General features: G+C 43.2%; 1 protein-coding gene across 10 annotated transcripts in view; it reads right to left on the bottom strand.

Annotated features, from left to right (window-relative positions):
* Positions 1 to 2422: 2422 nt before the first annotated feature.
* Positions 2423 to 22937, bottom strand: part of TNRC6A (trinucleotide repeat containing adaptor 6A) — a 101185-nt gene continuing 80670 nt past the window's right edge. For 9 of the 10 annotated variants that reach the window (XM_046665722.1, XM_046665723.1, XM_046665728.1 and 6 more), the window contains 7 exons: positions 12352 to 12510; positions 11582 to 11722; positions 9872 to 9979; positions 8040 to 8261; positions 6142 to 6212; positions 5234 to 5373; positions 2423 to 4458 (listed from right to left, as the gene is read on the bottom strand). In XM_046665722.1, the coding sequence (XP_046521678.1) occupies positions 4083 to 4458; positions 5234 to 5373; positions 6142 to 6212; positions 8040 to 8261; positions 9872 to 9979; positions 11582 to 11722; positions 12352 to 12510 (1217 nt within the window). In that variant the 3' untranslated portion in view covers positions 2423 to 4082. Of the gene's footprint in view, positions 4459 to 5233; positions 5374 to 5570; positions 5699 to 6141; positions 6213 to 8039; positions 8262 to 9871; positions 9980 to 11581; positions 11723 to 12351; positions 12511 to 22937 lie in introns of those variants that run through there. The other variant, XR_006889304.1, reaches the window with a different exon arrangement.

The raw sequence follows: 22937 nt of genomic DNA, 5'->3' as shown, positions 1-22937 counted from the left end.
GGATTCAGGCCTGCAGGCTGCTTAGGCCTGCTGATATTTTTCAGTTTGTCCCCTTCTGGAAGTTTGCTGGACTGTGGACACAAGTTAGCTCACTGCCTGAAGCTGAGTCCTCCTCTACCGGTAGACTGCGGGGCTTCCCTACCCAGTGGGTCAACAGCCAGCCAGGACAGGGGCATCTTGGTCCCTGAGGGCTTAGACAGGGCCCACAGACTCAGGGCTGGGTTGGCGAATGGGTCACTCTTCTTGTCCCTTCGCTGGAGCTGTCTCTGCCACTCAAGTCACCCAGAGCGGAGGCTCTCCAGCCCTGCTTCTTCAAGTGGGGGACGCGGGCCTTATCACGGCTCATCTTTCTGAAGCATCAGACTTTTGAAGAACAACCTCACTGGCTACTTAAAACACTATTTTTAGATGAAAACAGGTATGATGGGGCAGAATGCAACATTCATAGGCAATTTTAACCTAAAATGCAGAGGTTAAAACTCTGCCTCCAGATCCCAGGGGGATCCGCAGCCTCCATCCCCTGCTTAACTTTGGGGGCGTGTTGGCGGAGAATTTGAGAAACACTGCAGTTTCCTGTTCTAGGGCCGGGCTGGGGTGCTGTGAAAGTTAAGTGAGAAAGCACGTACAAAGCACTTGGCACATACAGAAGCCTTAACATACTCTTACTCCCTCTTCCCTATGACCTTGCAAATGCCTGCTCAGAGGAAGTGCCACGAGGCCTGGTCTTTGTGAGGGGCTCTCAAGGTTCATTTGAATTCCGATTCTGGCTCCTGTTCAGAGACCCCGCCACTCACTTCTGAAATCAAAGGATCGTCAGGAAGAGATCTTAAACTTTGAAGAGGGAAACTAGTGAAGTCCCAAAGCACAGAAATGATCTTAGCTAATTATTACGCCAGCTTGCTCAATGCAACCTCAATTTGTCGTTCCTGCCTTGATCCAAATACACCCCCTCTTACCTCAACCTCTATCTTCACAATATTTAGCCTGAATTTGACCCCACCTGTCAAGAACTTTACCTCAACCTTCCCTGGTTCATCCACCCTCATAATTTAAGAGTGGCACTACCGCTATCTTCAGTCCTCAAATGTCAACAGGTAACAGCTGTTATTCCTTCCAGTAGGTGTCTGATCTCATGAATCACAAAGATGAGCAAGAGTTTATTCATCAGCTGGTGGCCTGGTACAGTAGCTTGAGATACTGATTGGAGAGGGGATCACATTTTTGTAGCATCAGCAATGAGGGAAGGTGCCTACTCTCGATGGGAAGAGAGAGCACAGGGAAGCTGGCCTCAGTGATACCATGTCGAGTCACTGAGGGTTAGGCAGTGCTGGACCGGCCCGCTGGGAGAACAGAGCCAGAGCAGCAGTGCAGACCTCAGAAGTCCAGAGCCCAGAAGACACAGGGAGCAGGAGCCATGTGGCATTGTGAGCAGCATTTGGAAATGCATGACTGGACATGTTAAAACATTTAGACCGACTCTTGCAGGCTGTCCGTGACTCGAGGCCATTAAGCCAGAGAAATGGCGCCAAGAGACTAATGGCCTGGACTAGGGCACGGACGGTTGACAGAGATCAAGGAAAACTTAGGAGTAACACAGTCATTTTGGGAAGAGGGCCGTGTTATTCAAGGACTAGGCAAAAATCAAAACCACTTTTTAATTTTTTAGATCAAACACTTTATTTCCACATAACAAGCGCAAAAAACTCCCAAACACTTTAACAATACAATTAACGCAGTTACGAAGTCAATTATATACTACTCAAAGCCCCAAAAGGTCAATCAGCTTAACGTTGCAAACATTTCCAGACATGGTTTTTCAAAGCTACCTTTGGTTTTTGGAAAAACCAGTATGGAAGTCAATATACATTGAATGCATTGAACAACATTTGCTTATATTAAGGTGTCCGACAACATCAGCTTACACCTGGCAAGTTGGAGCATGATTTGAAGTCATACACTGAAAGACATACACAGGTTTTGCCCCAGAGCTCCTGCAGTGAGGAGTCAGGGCCGTGAAGGGGGAAGAAAAAGGCCAGTCCAGGTTGTGGCATTTCTCATTTTGTAACAGAGGTATGAGAGTTTAACACGAGAACACTGTCAAGTCATTAAGCTTCATGTTCCAAATGGTCTCTTGCTGAGGCTTGAGATGGGCACAAATGGTGGGGAAGATGAAGTCACAGAAGAGTTTTGAGCAACAAGATCCCAAAGATGCTCAAAGAGGGTAGGAAGGAGCAAGCTACAGTTTCCCATTGTTCTCACATTATCTCAGGGTGAAATTGTGGATAAGTTCAGATAAAATGTTCAAATATTTGCTTAGATTTCTAATCAGTTGCTCTATGAGAACCCTCATACATAGCAACTTTGAAAGTTTCATCATAAAAAAGAGCGTACAAATAAATTCACAAAAAAGAGACAATTAATGTTGAGCAGCCAAAAAGTCATGGTTTATTATATCTGAAGAAATTTCATAATTCAAACACAACCAAACTGTACATTTTACAATCACATTCTATTTGTAAACAGTTAAAAGCCACTGACTTCTTTTGCATCTTAGGACACAAACAGTTAGAATCAAGGCAATGAAATGATGGCAAATTCTGTATTGTTAAAATTTTTTACCCTTGTTTAGTCTCTCTTCTTTGACTAAGCAAGCATTATAATACCATTTGTGGGCAAAAAAAGGGGGGAGGAGAGAAAGAAATTTTAAAAATGGTGTAACTCGTTAGTTTGCAACAACATTTAAAATTTTCTTTATACAACGAACAATTCTGTAAGCCCAATACCTTGGTTACAGTATGCATAGTTACTGATTTCGGCTTTAAGGTACAACAGTTAAACATTAACACAGTCACAAGAGAGCAGAAACATATAGAGCCACTTGATGGGATTACAAAAAATTATTACCTACTGATTATTAGCAAACCATCATCACTCACTAATAAAAAGACAGCATCTGAAAGCAGAATGTCAAACTCCAGCTTTAAGCGTTTTTTTGTTTTTTCTTTTTTTTGGCAGAGAAAATTTTTTAACAGAGCAATACGTAGTATCAGTGCTAAAAGTTGGGGTTTTTCTTTTTTCCTATAAGAAACTACAAGGAGTTTTTTTTACTGGGGAACTGGTTTTCCTGAGAACCATGCTCTTTGATTTAGGACAGGAATAGAAAAACAAAAGAACATGGCCAAATGCTGCTCCTTTTTCCCAGAGATAGAAAGCATCTTTTAAATCATCCTCCATTTTTTTTTTGTCTTTTAAATTTTTTTTAAATGATGGAAGAGTAAACATTTCTTTTTCTCAAAAAACAAACAAAAAAATCTGTAAACAAGAAGGTTCAACGTGGGAACCTTCAAAACAAAATGGAAAGCCTATTCAAAGTGCAGGGCCCGTCCTGGGTGGCAGGTGGGCTGCAAGTCACAGCTGTGGCCACAGTTTTTCAAACTGCAGAGCGAAAATTCTTTAGTTTTATAACATGAAAAAACTGGTGCAATACTTTCATTTATAGTCCTAAGTCAGTATCATAACTTGATCTTTTAATCGCCACGATACCACAATAAGGTAGGCAAACATCAAGGCATAGTAGAGAGCGCACACCTTTTAAGAACATCCTTGAGTAAACATTTACACTGGAACAGCTGCCCCCCCCATATTGCCGATTAGACGGAGAGAACATCATTCAGTGCAAAGTTAAAAGCTCATACATTATCAGCCCAAAAAAACGGTTTTGCAAAAAAAAAAAAAAAAAAAAAAAAAAGAAGAGAATAAAGGGGGGAGGGAAGGATAAGAGGGAGGAAAAAAAGGAACCCAAAGGCTAAACATGATGAATATACACAAGTGAGCTCATTCTATATGGTTTAGCATGTATGGCGCTACTTGGGAGTGTAAATAGATAGATACCTTTTCACATTATAATATTGGCCTGCATGATTCAAGTATTCAAACTGATATGTTTCAGGGAAAACAAAGTGGAAAATGTGCAGAGAATAGCTGTTCCCACAGGTGGCCCCTGGCTGCAGGCGGCGAGCCCAACTTAGTGCTCCTTTCTTTTACATCTTGAGGTCACAGTTCGTGAGTCGACGTTTACACTGTTACATGGACTCTCCACCCCCACCCAGGTGGTCAACAGAAAGAAAAGCATTAATGGGGGATGGGCTGCTAATTCCCCGGGGGTCGCTGCTGCTTGGAGGACCCCACAGGCTTGTGGAATAATGTGGGGTCCCCCAGAGTGAAGTGCCGTGAAGGTCTCCACAGTTAGTTCCCGACAGCCCAGCACCATTCCAGTGATTGAGATCGGTCCGGCTGGAGAACGGGTGGGAACAGTCGAGAGCGCCCAGCCGGCTCTGGCTGGACCCGAGAGACTGCCAGCCAGGAGAAGGGGTCAGAGACTGACTTTGTGCAAAGAAACGACTGATCTCCTCTTCACTGGCAAACTCAGCAAGAATAGTAGTGTTCCCCAATACACACCTAGAGAGAGAGACAAGTAGGCACAGTGAAGACTCAGGAGATCTGAATTCAGGGTTTTTTTGTTTTTTAAAGATCGGCACCTGAGCTAACATCTGTTGCCAATCTTCTTTTTTTTTCTTCTTCTCCCCAAAGCTCCCCAGTACACAGTTGTATATTCTAGTTGTGAGTGCCTCTGGTTGTGCTCTGTGGGACGCCACCTCAGTATGACCTGATGGGCGGTGCCACGTCCACGCCCAGGATCTGAACCAGTGAAACCTGGGGCCAGCGAAGCGGAGTGTGCAAACTTAACCATTCGGCCACGGAGGTGGGCCCCTGAAGGGTTTTACTGATTCAAAACTGAGGGTGAAACTTAGAGAATCTCTGCTAAAAAAGCAATGAAGTGGGGAGAGGGAGAGGGGAGAACACACGAGGCACCCAGCATGCCCTCCCTTCAATGAGCAGTACCCCAGGCAGCAGAGGGTGGGGCACGGCGCCCAGGGCTCTCGAGGGCCAGAGCGAAGCTCCCCTGGGAATGCAGCTGTGGTGGCAAGATCATGTCTTTTTGCCTCCTACAGGCAGTTCAAGGGACTTTCTAGGGCCCTACTGACCAGGGATGATGCTTCCCCTTAGACTGTCAACCTGGGAACCCAAGATAGAGTGAGGCTGCCGCTGGCCTGGAGATGGTGCACAGCGTCATCAGCTGTCCTCACACACAAGGGAACCCCAAATGAGGGAACCCCAAACTCTTACAATTGTGAGGGCTTTTCCCAGGTGTCACACAGAACGGCCAACTTACATGTGCAGAGACTTTTGTGCCTTCACTACCTCTTCTTTTGAACTGTAACGGACCAAAGCATTTCCATGTGGGAGGTTCAGGTGGAATGTTATCAGTGGGCCATGCTGCATGCACAGAGTACGCAGAGTTGAGCCATCAATCTAGGAAACAGAGTGCGAGGAACCACCAATTAGATGCACTGTCTCGAGGACCACCCAGGGAGGTTGTCCCAACTGGGACTCTGGTCCTTTCTCTCTCACCCATAGTTCTTACTCCTGGTGTCACTCTTCACTGGGACTCACTGCTGTGATGGGGTACAGCGCCCCCCTCCCCACCTCCACTGGTCCCAGAGCCATACCTCTGTGGCCTCTAGACTCCTGGACATTCCCCAGATCCCCAATTCCTTAGTTAGCCAGTGCCCCTGCTGTGGCTTCATGTCTTCTCTCTTCCCTGCCCTGAGGACAGGATTCATCAAGGCACTGCTCCCTGGGGGAGGAGGGGGGTGGGCTCTTAACATCCAGCCTCCAGAGGATGGAGTGGTCCAGGGACTAAGAAAATGTCCTAATCTAAAAGGGCAGACTGGGGTTTCTCAAAGTGCAACACAAGGATGACCTGCATCAAATCCACGAGAATGCCCTTATAAAAATGCAGATTCCTGATCCAGCCCAGATCACTAAATCAGTCCTTGGGGTGAAACCTGGGATCTGTATTTTTGGTCTGTATTTTCATGTACATTTCACAGTGTGAAAACCACTGAATCAGACCACAGCCTGCCTGAGCCATCTAAAGACTGTCCTCTGCCCAGCCTTGACATCTGCTTAGTACCACTTGGTAGGCCTGGGTAGCACCATCTTAAACTTAACACTGGAAACCTTTGCTCCCATGCTACCTGGCACATCCACACAAAACAGAATACCTGGTGTTCTTACCTGAGGTGTAAGGTTTTTTAGAACAAGCCAATTTGTTATTCTCCCTGAGCTGCTCTCACCCCAGCTGGAACCTAATAAGGAATGAGAAAGACAAGTCAGTTTCCAAGACTGTGGCCTGAATGACTGTTTAGGACAAACACATCCCAGTCAAATTACAGGTATTCAGGGGGATCATCTGCGCTCTTGGCATCCTTCCCTGCCTTCTTACTTATCTGCACTTCTACCTGGGGTACTTTCTCCCTAGGCCCAGGCGGCTCCCAGCTCATCACATGGCAGGCTAGTGAGCCAAAAAAGGCCATACCCCTTTGGGATCTTTTCATTTACAAAGCCAAAACTATCTCAAAATGGTACCCTTTGGGGAAAGGCCTGTCTGTGATTATCTCAGGCATCAATGACCTTGCATGCATGTCCCACAGGGTGTGAAGCTCTAAGGGGATTTAAGAGCTTGCAATCATCCAGACATTCCTCATTTTTATCTGGGGTACCACAGGAGCTCCCTAATTGGCCTTCCTGCTCTGCCCCACAGCATCTGCTCTCTCCCAGCGGCAGAGCTTTAAAACACGATCAAGTCACTACCGTATCTACAACTATTTAAAGGTGTCTCACAAACACTTCAGTGTGGCTTAGGAAGATGGCTCCATGACACAGCTAGCTCATGCCTACTCATTTCTCCCTGACCCCTGGCCCCGATCCCCGCCCACCGATCTCTAATAACTCCACAGGGAAGCTTTGTGCTTTCCCAGGTCTCTGAGCCCTGGCATATGCTGTTCCCTCTGTTTTGCTTGGCTTACTCTTACAGGCTTCCTGATCCCACTTAACTCCACCAACCCTCCTTGGGGTGGGGGCTCCTAGGCCACTTTTTATTATCTCCCTTCACTGTGTACTACCGGTCACTTAGCTGGCTCCCAGAAGATGTTTGTGGTCTGAAAGAACCACTTGTACATGACGCCAATTACATAAATTTGCATTTAGTAGCTTGGAACAGTGTTCTTTTCGTGTAATTAAAACTTTCCTCTAAAGGAAACACTATAAAATTTATTTCAGTCAATGTCCTATCTAAAGACTAGAAATTACTAATGAGGTTTTACTATCATTTTCAGCCTGAAGATGAGAAAGTTTGGCATGGTTTTGGGGCCAAGGAGAATGAAGGAGACGACCACATTTACTGTTAGAACTGGCAGACAATTCTGAGTTAAATTTGTGGCTCTGTGTGTGTGTGTGTGTGTGTTGGGGGGAGGTGGGCGGGGACACGATGCCAGTACAAATCCAGGGCTAGTCACTTACAGAAGGAGAGAGGTAGGGAAGCCACTCGCCCCAGTTCTCCAGGGACAGTCTGGTTTATGCCCATGGGCCCTGTATGATTAATTAGCAGCATCCCCTTTCACTCTCAAATGTCCCGCTTAACATCACATTTTACAATGAGCCTGAGCACAGCCCCAGCTTTCCCCCAGACACGCTCTATTCTTTAAGGCCTAGATGGGCTGCTCCCACCTTCCCCAGCCTCATCAAATAATAGCTTCTGTTCCATGTGACATGGTGTTATTCTGCATGCCTGCCACGAGCAGGAAGTTAGCACACATTTTAGGATGAGCTTTTGATAAACTTTTGAAAGAAAGGAGAGCCCCATTCCATTAACTTTAGAACTGACTGTTATGTGTCTTTGGGCAAATGTTCTTAAGTAAACTGGGCAAAACTTGAAATAAAATTTAAGACTCTCAAACACACGGAAATTACAGATGCCAATGCACTAGGAAGTGTACGTTTCTTTAGGTTAGAATCCTCTTTTACAGAGAGGAATGTGACAGTCACCATTTAGGTCTCTATTAAACTAGACTGTTGGTACCAGTCAGTGTTCAGCAAATACAGCACATGAAACCATCCTGTGCTCTTCATCTTACCTGGGGTATACCTGGTGTCAGAATTTCCCCATCCTCCACCTACACGAAGGGGAGAATTATCCCACGTAGACAAGGGTGGCTTCTGACCAGTCAGTCCCGGAGGTGGGCGGGACGGAGCAGTGATGTTTTTAGGTGGCAAAGGGACCTTCCACAGCTCATGAGCCAGAGAGGTGTTTGTAACTGAACCAGGAGACCATGTCAATTTGGAATCACTATTTCTGGCTACTCAAAGGAAGAAAACAAAGTGGGGGGAGACAGAGTGCTTTCAGAAAAGAGAAAATTTAAAGAGTTAACACCCATTCTCCCACTAAAAGCAAATCAAACAAAAAGAAACTCCATTAAAAACCCCCAAATCAAACTAAACTGCCAAATAAAAACAAAAAGCCAAAAGGAAACTGCTCTTTGTTGCCTCAAAATGCTCAGATCATTTGTGTTATTAATAGTTTTAAGACCTATGAAATTCTTATTCCAGTGTACAAAACTACACTTAAAAAAAAAAAAGAAGATTTCATTTTTTTCCTTTTTCTCCCCAAAGCCCCCCAGTACATAGTTGTATATTCTTCGCTGCGGGTCTTTCCAGTTGTGGCATGTGGGACGCTGCCTCAGCGTGGTTTGATGAGCAGTGCCACGTCCGCGCCCAGGATTCGAACCAACGAAACACTGGGCTGCCTGCAGCGGAGCGCGCGAACTTAACCACTCGGCCACGGGGCCAGCCCCTCAAAACTACACTTTAATTGAAATCAAAACAAAAAAACCCCCACTGCTTTGAATTGCTCTAAAACAGCAATTGGGAACTCCTTATCTTAATAACCATAACTGAGTCACTCGCAATTGTCACATAGGCCATTAAAGAGATTCTAGAACTATACTGTTTACTCATAGAAAAAAGGACTACAAAAGCAGCCCCCACTCAGGGGGTCATCACAGCAGACATTCACTCTGCGTGCCTCTCTGTGCTGAGCGCTGGGCTGCTGACACTTGGCATATGCCATCCCTAACCCTGACACACATTCTACTGAGGATAGAGAGGTTAAGCAACTTGCCTATGGGTCCAGTGCACAGCCAGGAACCTAGGCCTGTCTAGCTTTCAAAAACAAAAAAGAAGAAAGTGAGCAAGCTCATTCCCTGACGTGCGCTGCCTCACAGCGACAGGGCTGTGCAGGGATCAGGCACAAAGGAAAGCACGTCAAAATAACGCTAAAAACATGAGGGGGCAGACGGGGATGGAAAATTTTATAATTTCTGTCACTGTCAACTATTCTTCTACTTGATTCATAAAGCGCATGTCCTTTAATCAGCGCGACTTGAAGTGTGGTCGAAGACTGGTCACAACAGTTAATTACTGGCCCGTGACAGAATGCGTACAGAAATTCAGAGGAGCGTTTGTAAACGTTGACAGCAACTTGACATCGCCATAACTCCCAAGTATGTAATCATTTTCCTAGCAATTCCAAGTTCAGGTTTACTGTATTTTACAAAAGTATGAGTTTACAAAGGATTGGAAATTTTAAAAGTAACATATCCTTCACTGCAGATAGTTTAAATTAAATGTAATTAAATTACATTTAATTACAAAGCTGAGATGGCTCTCAGATGACAGTGAGAACTATTCTGTGAAAGCTCATTACTTTAGTAAATGATTACTAGATACAGTATATTATAAAAAGGGACAAACTGGTGTTAAAAATATTTTCCCAGGCTTAGAAATATATTCTCCTACCTCTATGAAAATATGACTTCAGATAAAAGGAAGAGGGACTGAAAAGCCCAGCCCAGCCCCAGGTGCTGACCTCCCCCCCCACCCCCCCAGACCCTGTCCCCCCAAGGCCCACCTGAAGTGCTTTGTGCTGTACTGCTGAGGGGAACGTTGTAGTTGGAGGCACGAATGGATGACCAGGCACTAGTTGAAGGCAGCGTGGTGTTCAAGGATGAGGATGACCCTATGTGGGGGGAAGAGCCCAATGAGTCATCCCCAGAGCAAGGGACATGGTGTTTGAGAAAAAGCAAAAGCATCCCGTGAAACTGCAACAGTAGCCACTGAAAGGAAACAGGTAGGCTCAGGGTCACAGATGGTACCCAAGATCTCATCTGCCTTCTCGCCTTCAAAACAGCAGGCTGAGAGCTTGGTCACTGTTTTTACTGTGGCTCAGATGAAGTATTTCCCTCCCAGCCCTGTCTGTGAGAATACATTCTAACAATGGCACAGGATAAGGAGATACATCCCCAAGACAACACCTGGCTTTACTTCCCAGTATGGGGTTCCAAAAGGAGGGATAATTCTTATGCTCCCAACTCCTATCTCTGAACTCCAGTGACTTCTTATCAGGCAGTTCACCAAGGCACCCTGGCACTGACACTGCCAGTTAACCAGGCCTTCATCTTTCTCCACCATGCCCCATTTTCATTCTCCAAAACCTAGCCTTTCTCCCTCTTTAAAAAAAATCCCCTTGACCACTATTCTAATTTAGTTCTAGACTCAACCATGATCTGGAACACTCCAACAGCTCCTAACTGGTCTCCCACTCCAATCCATTCTGCTTACCGTCAGATTACCCCACCTTAAACGATGATTCTCCCACCCAAAACCTTCAAAGGTTTATTTCTTTTAATATCAAATCTAAACTCCTCTCCTGACTTTCAGAATCTTCTAGAAACAAGCAGCAGCCCTTGTTTCCGCAAGCTGCCAGACTCTCTCACTAACTCCCAGGCGTGCGGGCTCGGGCTTGGCTCTGGCCCCTTCCTCCCGGGAAAGTAGTGCCTTCACTTCTACATGGCTGTCCGTTAAACTCAGTTACTTCAGAACAATGAGGATTCTCTTCTCACCACTGTGATATGGCAAACATCTGTTCACAAATTACATATTTAATGTAAAATGCTGACTGTTTGCCATTTTATTATAAACTGTTTAAAGGGGTAGATGGGAGGATATACATTACAGAAATAGAGAAAATATTTTCATTCACCTTTCTCCTAGTGTATACATGCAATACTTGTAAATACCTGGTGTGAAAAATAATCATGTGGTAGGTAGTATAATGATTTTATTTGATAACCCATTATAAAGTGCATCAGGACTGCAGAGACCCTTAAATTGGTCTTATTTTCACTCTGGGAGACAAAGCCAAATTGCTTCTCCAGATGAAAGCCCTTTAATATCCAGTGTGTATAAACAAATAATATAAAATCTTTTACAAGAAACATCCATTTCTTAAACAGCCACTATTGAAATGAGTTATAAAGTACACAGCAACCTTGAGTTGCTAATACAATTACTGGAAAGCAAATGTTTGTGTTAACTTACTAAGTTAATATACGTGTTTACCATATCAAGTGATAAGTCCTCATTTTAAAAATGGCTAAAGAGCCACCTATAGGAAAATTGAGAATTAAAGTGTTTTCATTGCCATGATGCCCTTGGATGTCAGGTGCTGTGATGTGCCAGAGTGACTTTTGCTGTTCAGAGTTTCACGGCCACTTTGAGCCATTCTTAAACCATGCTGTCCACCATCATTCAGAAATTCTGACTTGTACCGTCTACATACCACTGTTCCTGTCCCTGAGGTGGTCAACTTCCCGTACAGTATTAATTGAAAGATTGTTTATGACACTGCCAGGAGTGACGTAAGGGTCAGTTTCAGGGTCAATGTTTGGATAACCTTTCCATGGTTCACCAGGGCGAAATTCTGGAAATAAAAATTCAGAATTAGTTCAGACTCAATTATTTAAAAACCCATTATTAAATATCCAAAACTTTTATTCCTAAAGTCTATGTAATTCTCAAATATTTTCCAATTAACACTAGCACCCTAAGAGGCTGATTCAGCAATACAATTATTATAAGCTGTTATTTATGAATAACTTGCAAGTTTTTGCAGCCGAAACCATTTCCCTGGATTTATATATTTTTAAACAGTGATATTTTAAAGTGCTTTAATTACAAATCACAAAGCAAGTCCAACAGGACAAGGCAGGCCACAGGTGCCTTTCCGGTGACTCCTCAGCATAAATAAAATACTGTCGAGTTAGTCCCCTGACACGGCTTAAGAAAAAAAAAGGACTCAAGATCTTTATATAATTCTGCATGCCGCCAGTGGGACTAATCCCACCTTCACTGCTTGGAGCACAAAGGCACTGGTAACAGGCCAGACGCATTCATCTGCATAAGACTTGATGTTCAACTTTTCATCTGTCATTTTTGCATTCTTTCTTATCGTTAGCACAGTTCAGTCCAATCAGGCAGAATTAATACATATAGAGGTCACAAAATCTTAACAGAAACAAACCCTCATGAAAGAAGCTGTTGCCATTTTACCTGGTGGCCAATTAACACTGCTAGAGCCGTTAGGCGATTTGGCACGTGGCCAGCCGTCTCCTATTGAACCCGGAGGGCTGGCTGGAGAAGTACTGCTATTCATGAAGTCATAGGGAACAAACGGGGGCTCTTCCAGCCTGAAACCACTTGAAATAGCACCTACAAAGAGAAAAAGGAGAGTGAAATGGGAGCGAAATATACTACTCAACTTATTTCTTGTAGTTTCTCAAATATAACAAAAAACTTTCTACTAGATCTGTGGGTTTCAAACTGTATTCTACAGATTAGGTGAAAATGCAAGGAGAAAAGACAACTCTGTGCTCTCCTTCAGACTTCAATTACTTTTAACTCTCATATATTGAGATATGAAAATGATCACAGTGGATTTTATTTCAAGAAGGATATAAGGAACATAAGCATCAATAAGTGATCAGAATATGAGTACAAAACCATTTCCAAGTCATTAAAACACTTGTATTTTGGCCTAAAGTGAGAACAAGCACAGTGAACTCTGCCGGGGAGATTCATGGTTGGGGGTGGGGGGGAGTGAGGAGCACTGGAAGGAAGAAACAACTGCAGTAAAGAAAAAACTGTGGTAAAGGACATCGTGAGCGGCAAAGAGGTATACCTGAGACTCCAGGAAATGGCTATGCCCACAACACACATGTAATGAAAACAAATTAATATCCTTTTCTATCAGGATACTTATATTTCTACCCTATACTATGCCCCCTTGTGATTATACAGCATTGGTAAAGATATTTGTTAACAAAATGAGTATGAAATTCCATAAAACTACAACTTACTCTCACTTAGCAACGTTGTTTTCTGGTATTATTCTCCATACCTATCTTTGAATGCGTCTTAAACTGACCAATGCTTTACACAATAGGCAAAACACATCATTCTCCTATCAGAACAGTGCCAGCTGCTGTGCTAAACGCTGGACATAGAAAGGTGAGGATGAATGGGGTTCTTGCCCTCAGTGATAGTATATTCTAATAAAAAGCCAAGTAAATGGACAGAGAATGGAAGGAGAGTGTGTGTGGCAAGGAGTGGGCAGGGCTGTCAAATAAAGGGTTGGGGGAGGGAATTCGAGGCAGTGGGTACAGCCTGAACAAACACCTGAGGAGAAAGACAGATTCGCACATTTGAGGAACCAAAAGACCATTCTGTCTGAAAAATAGGAAGTGGAAGAGTGAATAACATGAGGGAGTGAGGGAATTCAAAGGCCCTCAGGTGGGGTGTGCACTCTGGCTGCCCCAGGCCCTACCCCTCCAGATTGGTCTACACCCTGCCTGTTCCCTGAAGGCATCAGAATTTGCAACACCCTCATGTGAGGCTTTTGTAGGACACAGAAAGGAGTTCTTTATGTTGAAGGGTTTTAAGAAGAGAAGTGATACAACCTGATGTGTTTTGAGATCACTTTTGCTGCAGTGTGGAAAACGGAAGGCAGGCAGGGATGGAAGCAGGGAGATGACCAGGAGGCTGTTAAGATGGTGAGACACATGGATGCATAAACTACATATTAGGAAGTAGAATGGGCACTGTTTGGATGGACTGGATGTGGAGGTTGGAGAAAGGAAAAAAATCAAGAATAATATCTACCCAGTGATAAATGGATAAACAAAATGTGGTTATTATCCAGCATGACTATAAAGAGGAATGAAATACTTATGCATGCTACAACACAGATGAACCTTGAAAACATATGTTAAGCCAAAAATGCCAGTCACAAAGGCCCAGATATTACATGCTTCCACTTATATGAAATGTCAAATATAGACAAATTTATAGAAAACAGAAAGATTAGGTTTTTTTTTTTAAGATTTTATTTTTCCTTTTTCTCCCCAAAGCCCCCCGGTTCACAGTTGTATATTTTTAGTTGTGGGTCCTTCTAGTTATGGCACGTGGGACATCGCCTCAGCATGGCTCGATGAGCGGTGCCATGTCCGTGCCCAGCATCTGAACTGGTGAAACCCTGGGCTGCAGAAGCAGAGCGTGAATTTAACCGCTGAGCCATGGGGCCGGCCCTGGAAGATTAGTTTTTACTTATGGTTGGGAGAGAAAGGAAAATGGAGGAGTGACACCTCAGGGGTTCTCCTAGGGTAAGGCAAATGTTCCAAATTGACTGTGGTGACGGATACATAACTATGAGAATATACTAAAAGCCACTGAATTGTGTACTTTAAAGGAGGAATTGTACTATATGTAAATTATCTTAATGAACTTAAAAAAAAAGAATTTCTCAAGTTTCTAGCTTCACTAACTTCCTAGAAGGAGGTACAATTTACTGGAATGAGGAGCAAGAGTGAAGAAAGGAAAATCAAGTGTCTTGTCCTCTCATGTTGAGTTTCAAATAGATGCAAAGAAAAGCCCTGGTTCATGGATTCAAGGCTGCTCTAGCTACGAGCTTCTGGTAACGCAAAGTGGAGCCCAAACGTCGCTTCAGTCTCCTTCATTCCGTGACAAACGTTCCCCTGGCTGCAGGAAACATTCAAGTTTCTCTCAGCTACTGAGACAGCAGAGCTGAAGCCCAAAAGGACCTCCGCTCAGCAGCGGGCACTAACCTATCCTGGACTGGATTTGGTCATCCCACCAATCCCATTTCCCCTCTTCTCTGGCTTCCTCATCTAGTGACTTTTATCTGAGTGACCTACGTATTTTTTTTTTTTGGAGGAAGACTGCCCCTGAGCTAACATCCATGCCCATCTTCCTCTACTCTATACGTGGGACGCCTACCACAGCATGGCTTTTGCCAAGCGGTGCCAGGACCCAAACCGGCGAATCCCGGGCGGCCAAGAAGTGGAACGTGTGAACTTAACTGCTGCGCCACTGGGCCGGCCCCTGAACTACATATCTTCTCTGCAAGCTGAATTTAAACCACTGGGAATGAAGTGGGATATAAATAAAGTAGTAGTTGCAGGTGATACAGTTAAGTAAGCAGAGTTGCCAAATTTCAAGTGATTAAATCCTATGTAAGAAGCTGAAGTGATAAAAGCATTCCCTTTTTTTTTTTAGTAAGAAACAATTATTAAAAAGAAAAATAGATGACATAAAAGGCAGCTACGGTCCAATCATATTCTATTAATCACATCAAAAAAATGAAATGTAAAATTTATGCAGTAGATTTAGTCCAAGCAAACTAAGCTGGATTTACACTGGAGAAACGGTGCCGTCTTAGAGGTAGGGCATCTCAGGAGATAACTATGACGGCAGTAACAATAATGAAGGCTGAGAACTAATGACCACTTACATGTCTAACCCTGTTCTGGTGCTTAAGTGCTTCAGAGGTATTGTCTTATTCATCCTCAAAAGATCGTAAGAAGTACTATTATTATTCCCATTTAGCTGATGAGGGAGCCGAAGTTCAGAAAGGTTGGGTTACTTGCCAGTAGCCAATAAGTAGCAGAGCTAATCAGCAGCAGAACTAGGTTTCAAATCCAGGGTCCATATTTATTTTGCCACCGCCTCAACTCCCATTCCCGCTCTTAAGAAAAATTCCAAATGAAATATACCCTTGAGTGGCAAATTCAACTTAGAATTCAGGTCTGTATGATTTATGGTCCAACGTTCCTTCTATTACATGACAATTTCACCTTCAATTTCTGATCATCAGTTCAATGAGTACAAACTAGCAAACTGACTTTTAAGCCAAGTTTAGTCACATAAAGTTTTAAGATAAAATCCAAAAGAAAGGAAAGAAATGAATGTCATAAAAATGTGCTTCTAATACTAATCAGAGGAACACAGATTGGATGTTGCTGAAGTTAGAAAACAGTGTCTCTTCTGGCTTCTCCCTCTCCATTATCCTAAAATCAGTAAGTCCTGTCAATTCTGCTTCCTACATAGCTCTTTTTTTTTCCTTTTTGCAATTGCAAAGATTTCTGAATTATTTTGTTTGGGTCCCTTGTATACAGCATGGAGTTGGATTTTGCTTTATGATTCAATCATAATTTCTTTTATTTTAACAAATTAGTTTGGCCCATTTATATTTATCAAATTGAAATATATTTGGTCTTAGTTCTCTCATATTATTTTATGTGATGCCTTCTATTTCTTTATAGATTCTTTAAAAACTCTCTGAAAATGTGGAAGGCTTATATTTTTGTTTTAGTGGGTGTCTTTATAATTTATATTATACATTTACTCTTCATTTCTTTTTTTTTTTTTTGAGGAAGATTAGCCCTGAGCTAACTATTGCCAATCCTCCTCTTTTTGCTGAGGAAGACTGGCCCTGAGCTAACATCCGTGCTCATCTTCCTCTACTTTATATGTGGGACGCCTGCCACAGCATGGCTTGATGAGCAGTGCCATGTCCACACCCGGGATCCGAACCAGCAAACCCTGGGCCACCGAAGCAGAACGTGCGCACTTAACTGCTGCACCACCAGGCTGGCCCCTACTCTTCATTTCTTTACAAAATTTTTTTATTGAGATATAATTGACATTAGTTTTAACTGTACAACGTAATGATTCTATATTTGAACATACTGTGAAACGATCACACAGCTCTTGAATAATGACTACACTAGGTCAAGCTACTGTCATCTCTTGTTTGGCTAAGCTTTGGGTTAGGCAGAGAAGGTTCCCAACTGATCCCTCGGTCCACCTCTACTCCCCAGTTCTCCACACTGCAGCCAGAAAATGCAACCTGATCATGTCACTTCCTAGCTTAAAACCGTTCTCCTTCACGGAGGGAGTAACATTCAAACTCTTCAACAGTTTCTAAGTCTCTTAAAATTCTAGCCTCCGCCCACCTCTCATGGTTTTCCCTCCCTTCCCCTCTGCCTGGCTAACTCCTGTTTATCTTTCATATCTCAGCTTAAGAGACCACAGGGCCTCTTGGAAGCCTTTCCCAACTGCCTTCAACCTCAAGACGAAAATAAACATCCTTCTGTCTATGTGCCCCTCCCCAGAACACTGTAATTTTCTCTGGGAGGTGAGGGCTAGAAAGGGATTTTATAAACTAGCTTGAAGTCACAGAATCTTAGGACCATAAACTACCACAGACATCCCAGTCCAACCCTTCCTCGATGCACAATTTCCTAGTCAAGTGTCCTTGCCTCCACTCCACTCTACTTCCCTCAACAAATCTGGTTTTTCTCACTCTAGAAGGTGAGCAGTAAAGGGTTCGCACAGCAGGCCCAGACTGCACACTGCAAAGAGCTTCAGGACTGGCACTTGATTGGTTCATGGGCCCCTCTAAGCCCAGAGAATAACCTACCAGATAAGAAGAGCTTTGCATACCCTGGGCCACTCCATACCACATAGTTTATAAGAAAAATATGATTTATGGTGAACACTTGCTTTTGTTTGCGAGGGGCCCTGGTCATGCTATATTTGTCTGACCTCTGAGAGGTCTGCAGGGGGTTGGAGACTGAGTAGCTAAGATCAGTCATGCAGGTGGCTCCATGCCTATATGACTGATCCCTGATAAAAAACCTTGGACACCAAGGCTTTAGTGAGCTTCTCTGTTTGGCAATACTTTGTACATGATTTCACACATCACTGCTGGGAGAATCAAGTCTGTGGGACTCCAGTGGAATAGGACAGCAGGAAGCTTCTCCTGGACTCTGCCCTATGCGCCTTTTTCCTTTGCTGATTTTAACCTGTATTCTTCTGCTGTAATAAACCATACGCATGAGTATTACAGCTTTTTTGAGTTCTTTGAGATCTTCTAGCAGACCCGCAAACTTGAGCATGGTCTTGGGGACCCGTGACACAGAAGGTCTCCTGGATTTTCTCCTTCTTCTCTGTTCTACAACTGACTTACTGGTTCTCTAAGCTTCACTAAAAATGGAGGTAACAATAGAGCCCACCTCAGACTGTGCTGCAAACTGCCAGTGCCAGCCACGGCCTTCCCCACAGGCCTCTCTCTTCCCCTGGCTCAGCCTATCTCTGACGTGATCCTGAATATTGCTATCAGATCACTCTCCCTCAAAAAATTCTCTCTACACTACTCTACTACTACGGAACAGCAGCTACTATTTTCTACAAGAGGGAAACGCAAATGCCAACGAGGCCAATCCCGTTTCATAAACAAGTGAAGCAGGTGGGCTATAGGAAAAGTCCCATGGTCCTTCCTCAGACAGAAAGATGACAGCAGGGAAATATTTCTTGGGTTACAGAGCAGAGGAAAACATTTATCCACCAATGAGGGGAGGGCATAGGTATGAGGGAATTGTGAAGAAAAACAAAACATAAAAACACTCCTGAGTAAGCGCAAAGATAAATGGCAAATGATGCTACCATCCAGCAGAGGGACAACGAGAGTGGCAGTGGGCCAGCGCACGCATGGGCAGCAGCCACTCAGTTTTGGGTGGTTACCGCTTTGGAGCTCAGTGCTGCCAGATCTTCACATTTCTAAAGAGATGCCAGAAATCTGAATTTTGACATGAAACTTCCTGAATGTTTAAACAGAAGTTGGCTCAAAAAAGTTATTTTCAAAATAGTGAGAATTTAACAAAACATAATACGTGAGCTGGAATTTTCAGGATCTCTCCTGAACACAGTCAGATGGCAATTTATTTTATTTTATTTTAATTTTCTTATTTATTTTTTTTAAAGATTGGCACCTTGGCTAACAACTGCTGTCAATCTGGTTTTTTTTTCTGCTTTATCTCCCCGTACATAGTTGTATATCTTAGTTGCAGGTCCTTCTAGTTGTGGGATGTGGGACACCGCCTCAACGTGGCCTGATGAGCAGTGCCATGTCCGCACCCAGGATCCGAACCCTGGGCCACCGCAGCGGAGCTTGCGAACTTAACCACTTGGCCACGGAGCCGGCCCATATTTTATTTTTTATAAGGGAAAAAGAAGAAACTACACCAAAATATTAACAATGGAAACAGGATGATTAACATTTTCCTAATTTTTAATATAAGGAAAAGGGGGAAAAAAGCAAACAAAAAGAATACGCCTAGGGCTGGCCCTGTGGCGGAGTGGTTAAGTTTGCGAGTTCCACTTCAGCGGCCCAGGGTTTCGCCAGTTCATATCCTGGGCGCAGACATGGCACGACTCATGAAGTCATGCTAAGGCAGCGTCCCATGTGCCACAACTAGAAGGACCCACAACTAAAAATACACAACTATGTACTGGGAGGCTTTGGGAGAAAAAGGAAAAATAAAATCATTAAAAAAAAAAAAAAGAATATGCCTGAGAAGAAGATTCTAAGTCTCCAATGCTAGAGAGAGAGAGATACTAAGAGAAGGAAAAGAGACACCAAGCAAAAAGAAGTAGTTCTGGGAGAAAACAATACTATAAACAATTGGAGGGTTATGATGATAAGAAAAAGCACTTTCTTTAAACAGATTAAAAGGCTTCAAAAAAAAGTCAGCATTTTAAGACTTGAAATTTAAAGGGCTCTCATATACAGATATAAAACTAACCTGCCTTTCTTTTGAGAGATGAAGACTAAAACCATGACCAGACCAAGGTATATTTTTGAAGTCACTTTCACAAGGAAGAAAAAAATACAACGAAGAAATAATAAAAGCAAACAAACAGAAGAAACCTCATCAAACATTCTTGATTTTTTTGTGGAATAAAATAAAAGCCGGGAGAGGGGCCGGCCCAGTGGCGCAGCAGTTAAGTGCGCATGTTCCGCTTCGGCAGCCTGGGGTTCACAGGTTCGAATCTCGGGTGCGGACATGGCACCACTTCACAAGCCATGCTGTGGTAGGCGTCCCACATATAAAGTAGAGGAGGACGGGCACGGATGTTAGCTCAGGGCCAGTCTTCCTCAGAAAAAGAGGAGGATTGACAGCAGTTAGCTCAGGGCTAATCTTCTTCAAAAAATAAAAATAAATAAATAAATAAGTAAATAAATTTAAAAAAATAAAAGCTGGGAGATATCAAATAACATCCATGAAAGGAAGACTACCGGTCTTGGGTTGATTAAGATTAGTCACACCGCCTGCTAATGTAAAGAAAATGAGAACATTTTAGGGATGGGGAAGCAGACGAAAATTAAGTAATTCGTATTACTAATAGAAAAATAATTAAAAAAAAAAAGAGAGGGGCCAGCCTGGTGGCGCTGCGGTTTAAGTTCGCGTGCTTTGCTTTGGCAGCCCGGGGTTCACCAGCTCAGATTCAAGGCACGGACCTAGCACCGCTTATCACGTCATGCTATGGTAGGCGTCCCACACATAAAAGAGAGGAAGATGGGCACAGACGTTAGCTCAGGCCAACCTTCCTCAGTAAAAAGAGGAGGATTAGCAGCAGATGTTAGCTCACGGCTTATCTTCCTCAAAAATAAAATAAAAATTTTACAAACAGAGAAAGAATGACAAAGGCTCAAGACGTCAAATTAAGGAAATAAGTGGGAATCTAGACTGAAGTACAGAAAAAGCATCGACCTTATTATTCTGAAGAGAATGTTACTAGAATATGTGCATTAGATTGCTATAGATACAGAAATAAAATATTTGTTGTTTAAGCTAATTACTAAAAAACTTAAAAATCCACTGTTCACATTCCAGATTTATGTAGAAGAAAACAGTCTGGGGGCCAGCCTGGTGGCATAGTGGTTAAGTTTGTGCACTCTGCTTCGGTGCCCTGGGGTTCGCAGGTTCATATCCCAGGCATGGACCTACATACAGCTCATCAATTCACGCTGTGGTGGAATCCCACATACAAAACAGGGAGACTGGCACAGATGTTAGCTCAGTGACAATCTTCCTCAAGCAAAAAGAGGAAGGTTGGCAACAGATGTTAGGGCCAATCTTCCTCACTAAAAAAAACCCCAAACCAAAAAAAGAAAACAGTTTATGCAATAAAATGCACAGTGAAAAAAATGATAAAAACCAGATGTTAAGTTTAAAAAAACAGAAGATAAATACAAATACAAAATTCAAAACAAAAAATAAAACACAAAATTACTTTCATTAATTGAATAAAAAACAAACTTATGATAATAGGCTGCTTATAAGAAGACCCCCCCCACCCCCACCGCCTGCATTTTAGTTGCCAAGCAATGAGATAAGAGCTTAATAGCTATCTCATTTAACTCTCTCAAAAAATCTACGATTTTGGGGCCGGCCCCGTGGCCAAGTGGTTAAGTTTGTGTGCTCTACTTCAGTGGCCCGGGGTTTCGCCAGTTCAGATCCTGGGCGCGGACATGGCACTGCTCATCGAGCCATGCTGAGGCGGCATCCCACATGCCACAACTAGAAGGACCCACAACTAAAAATGCATAACTACATACTGGGGGGATTTGGGAGAAAAAAGGAAAAATAAAATCTTTAAAAAACAAACAAACAAGCAAAACCGAATTCTATGATTTCTATTTTCCAAATGTAAACACTATAGCTAAAAGACTTTAAGAACTGAGACTGAATCTCAAGTATATTTGACTTTAAAACCTATGCTGCATGATGACACCCCACTTATATAGCGCACACTGGATACCAACCAGTATGCCCTATGTAAGTATACTGAGCACTTGAGATTATATGTTACACCCACAACAGCAGTGAAAGGCAGGGAATATTTCACTTTTACAGAGAAACTGAGGCACACATATGGAAAACAGACTTGGAAAAATTTATTTTAACTGAGAAGACAGAAAACCTGTATGTAGAAACATTTTGGTGGGTCTCCACAGTCTATCCCTCCAGTCATTCTTTTCCAGTTTGCGTCACTACTAGTGGCTCCAGGATTCCATCCTTGTTCTTTTCTCTCTACGCTCTGTCCCTCTGGGCAATCTGATTCACGTCCATGACCTCAACATTCTGATGAACACCAAATCTTACTCTAGCCCAGAATTCTTCTTCTGAGTGCTAGGACTCTATTTCTAATTTCTTACTGGGTTCCTCCACATTGAGCTATCCCCAAAACACCACACTCAAGAAGTCAAAATCAATACATTGTCTGTCCCACCAAGCCTGCTTTGATTCCTGCATTTACTCTCAACCATTAATCGCATTATCACCCACTCACTCTTTCATCTAGCCAAGTGTTTCCCGAGGGCTTCAACGCGCTCAATGGGGCTACAAAGTAAGCAAAGTGTGGGCACTCTCCTCCAGGAGTTTATGTCCTGTGACGGAGACAGGCCTAAATGGATACTTACACAAGACACAGATCCATAAAGACATGCTAGGGGAACATAAAGCCTGGAGGAAACTCCTTGGAAACGACTTTTGAGCCAAGTGTTAAAGATCAAGGGGTTAGATCGAAGGGGGCTAGAGGTACAGGAGATTATAGCCAACTGTATACTTGCAGAATTAGTTAAGTTAGTTACCAAGCCCTTTTGGCCTTAATTCTAACACTCTCTTCAGTGCACTCCCTCTCATGTCCATTGCCCTCTTTTGCTCACTTAGACCACTTTAAGTCCTACATGCCTCTAGATAGCTGCCGTTTTTATGTTTAAAATGATTTACAGCATAAAAGTTATCTATGATTTGCTCCATACCTACTATTCCAGTTTCACCTTCCTCCTTTCTCTCATTTGCACCTTCACCTCAAGACATGCCCACACAAGAGAACTCACCAGGCTGTCCTGTCTTTTAACTTTTCACATGCTATACTCTCATTCTTTCTCTAGTTGTTGGTAACCTTGAAGACTCAGTTCAGATGACTCTCTA

The sequence above is a fragment of the Equus quagga genome, chromosome 7 (genome assembly GCF_021613505.1).
Source record: "Equus quagga isolate Etosha38 chromosome 7, UCLA_HA_Equagga_1.0, whole genome shotgun sequence".
Lineage (NCBI taxonomy): Eukaryota > Metazoa > Chordata > Mammalia > Perissodactyla > Equidae > Equus > Equus quagga.
The sequence above is the reverse complement of the archived record's forward strand: the minus strand, read 5'-3'. Positions and strand labels throughout refer to the sequence as shown.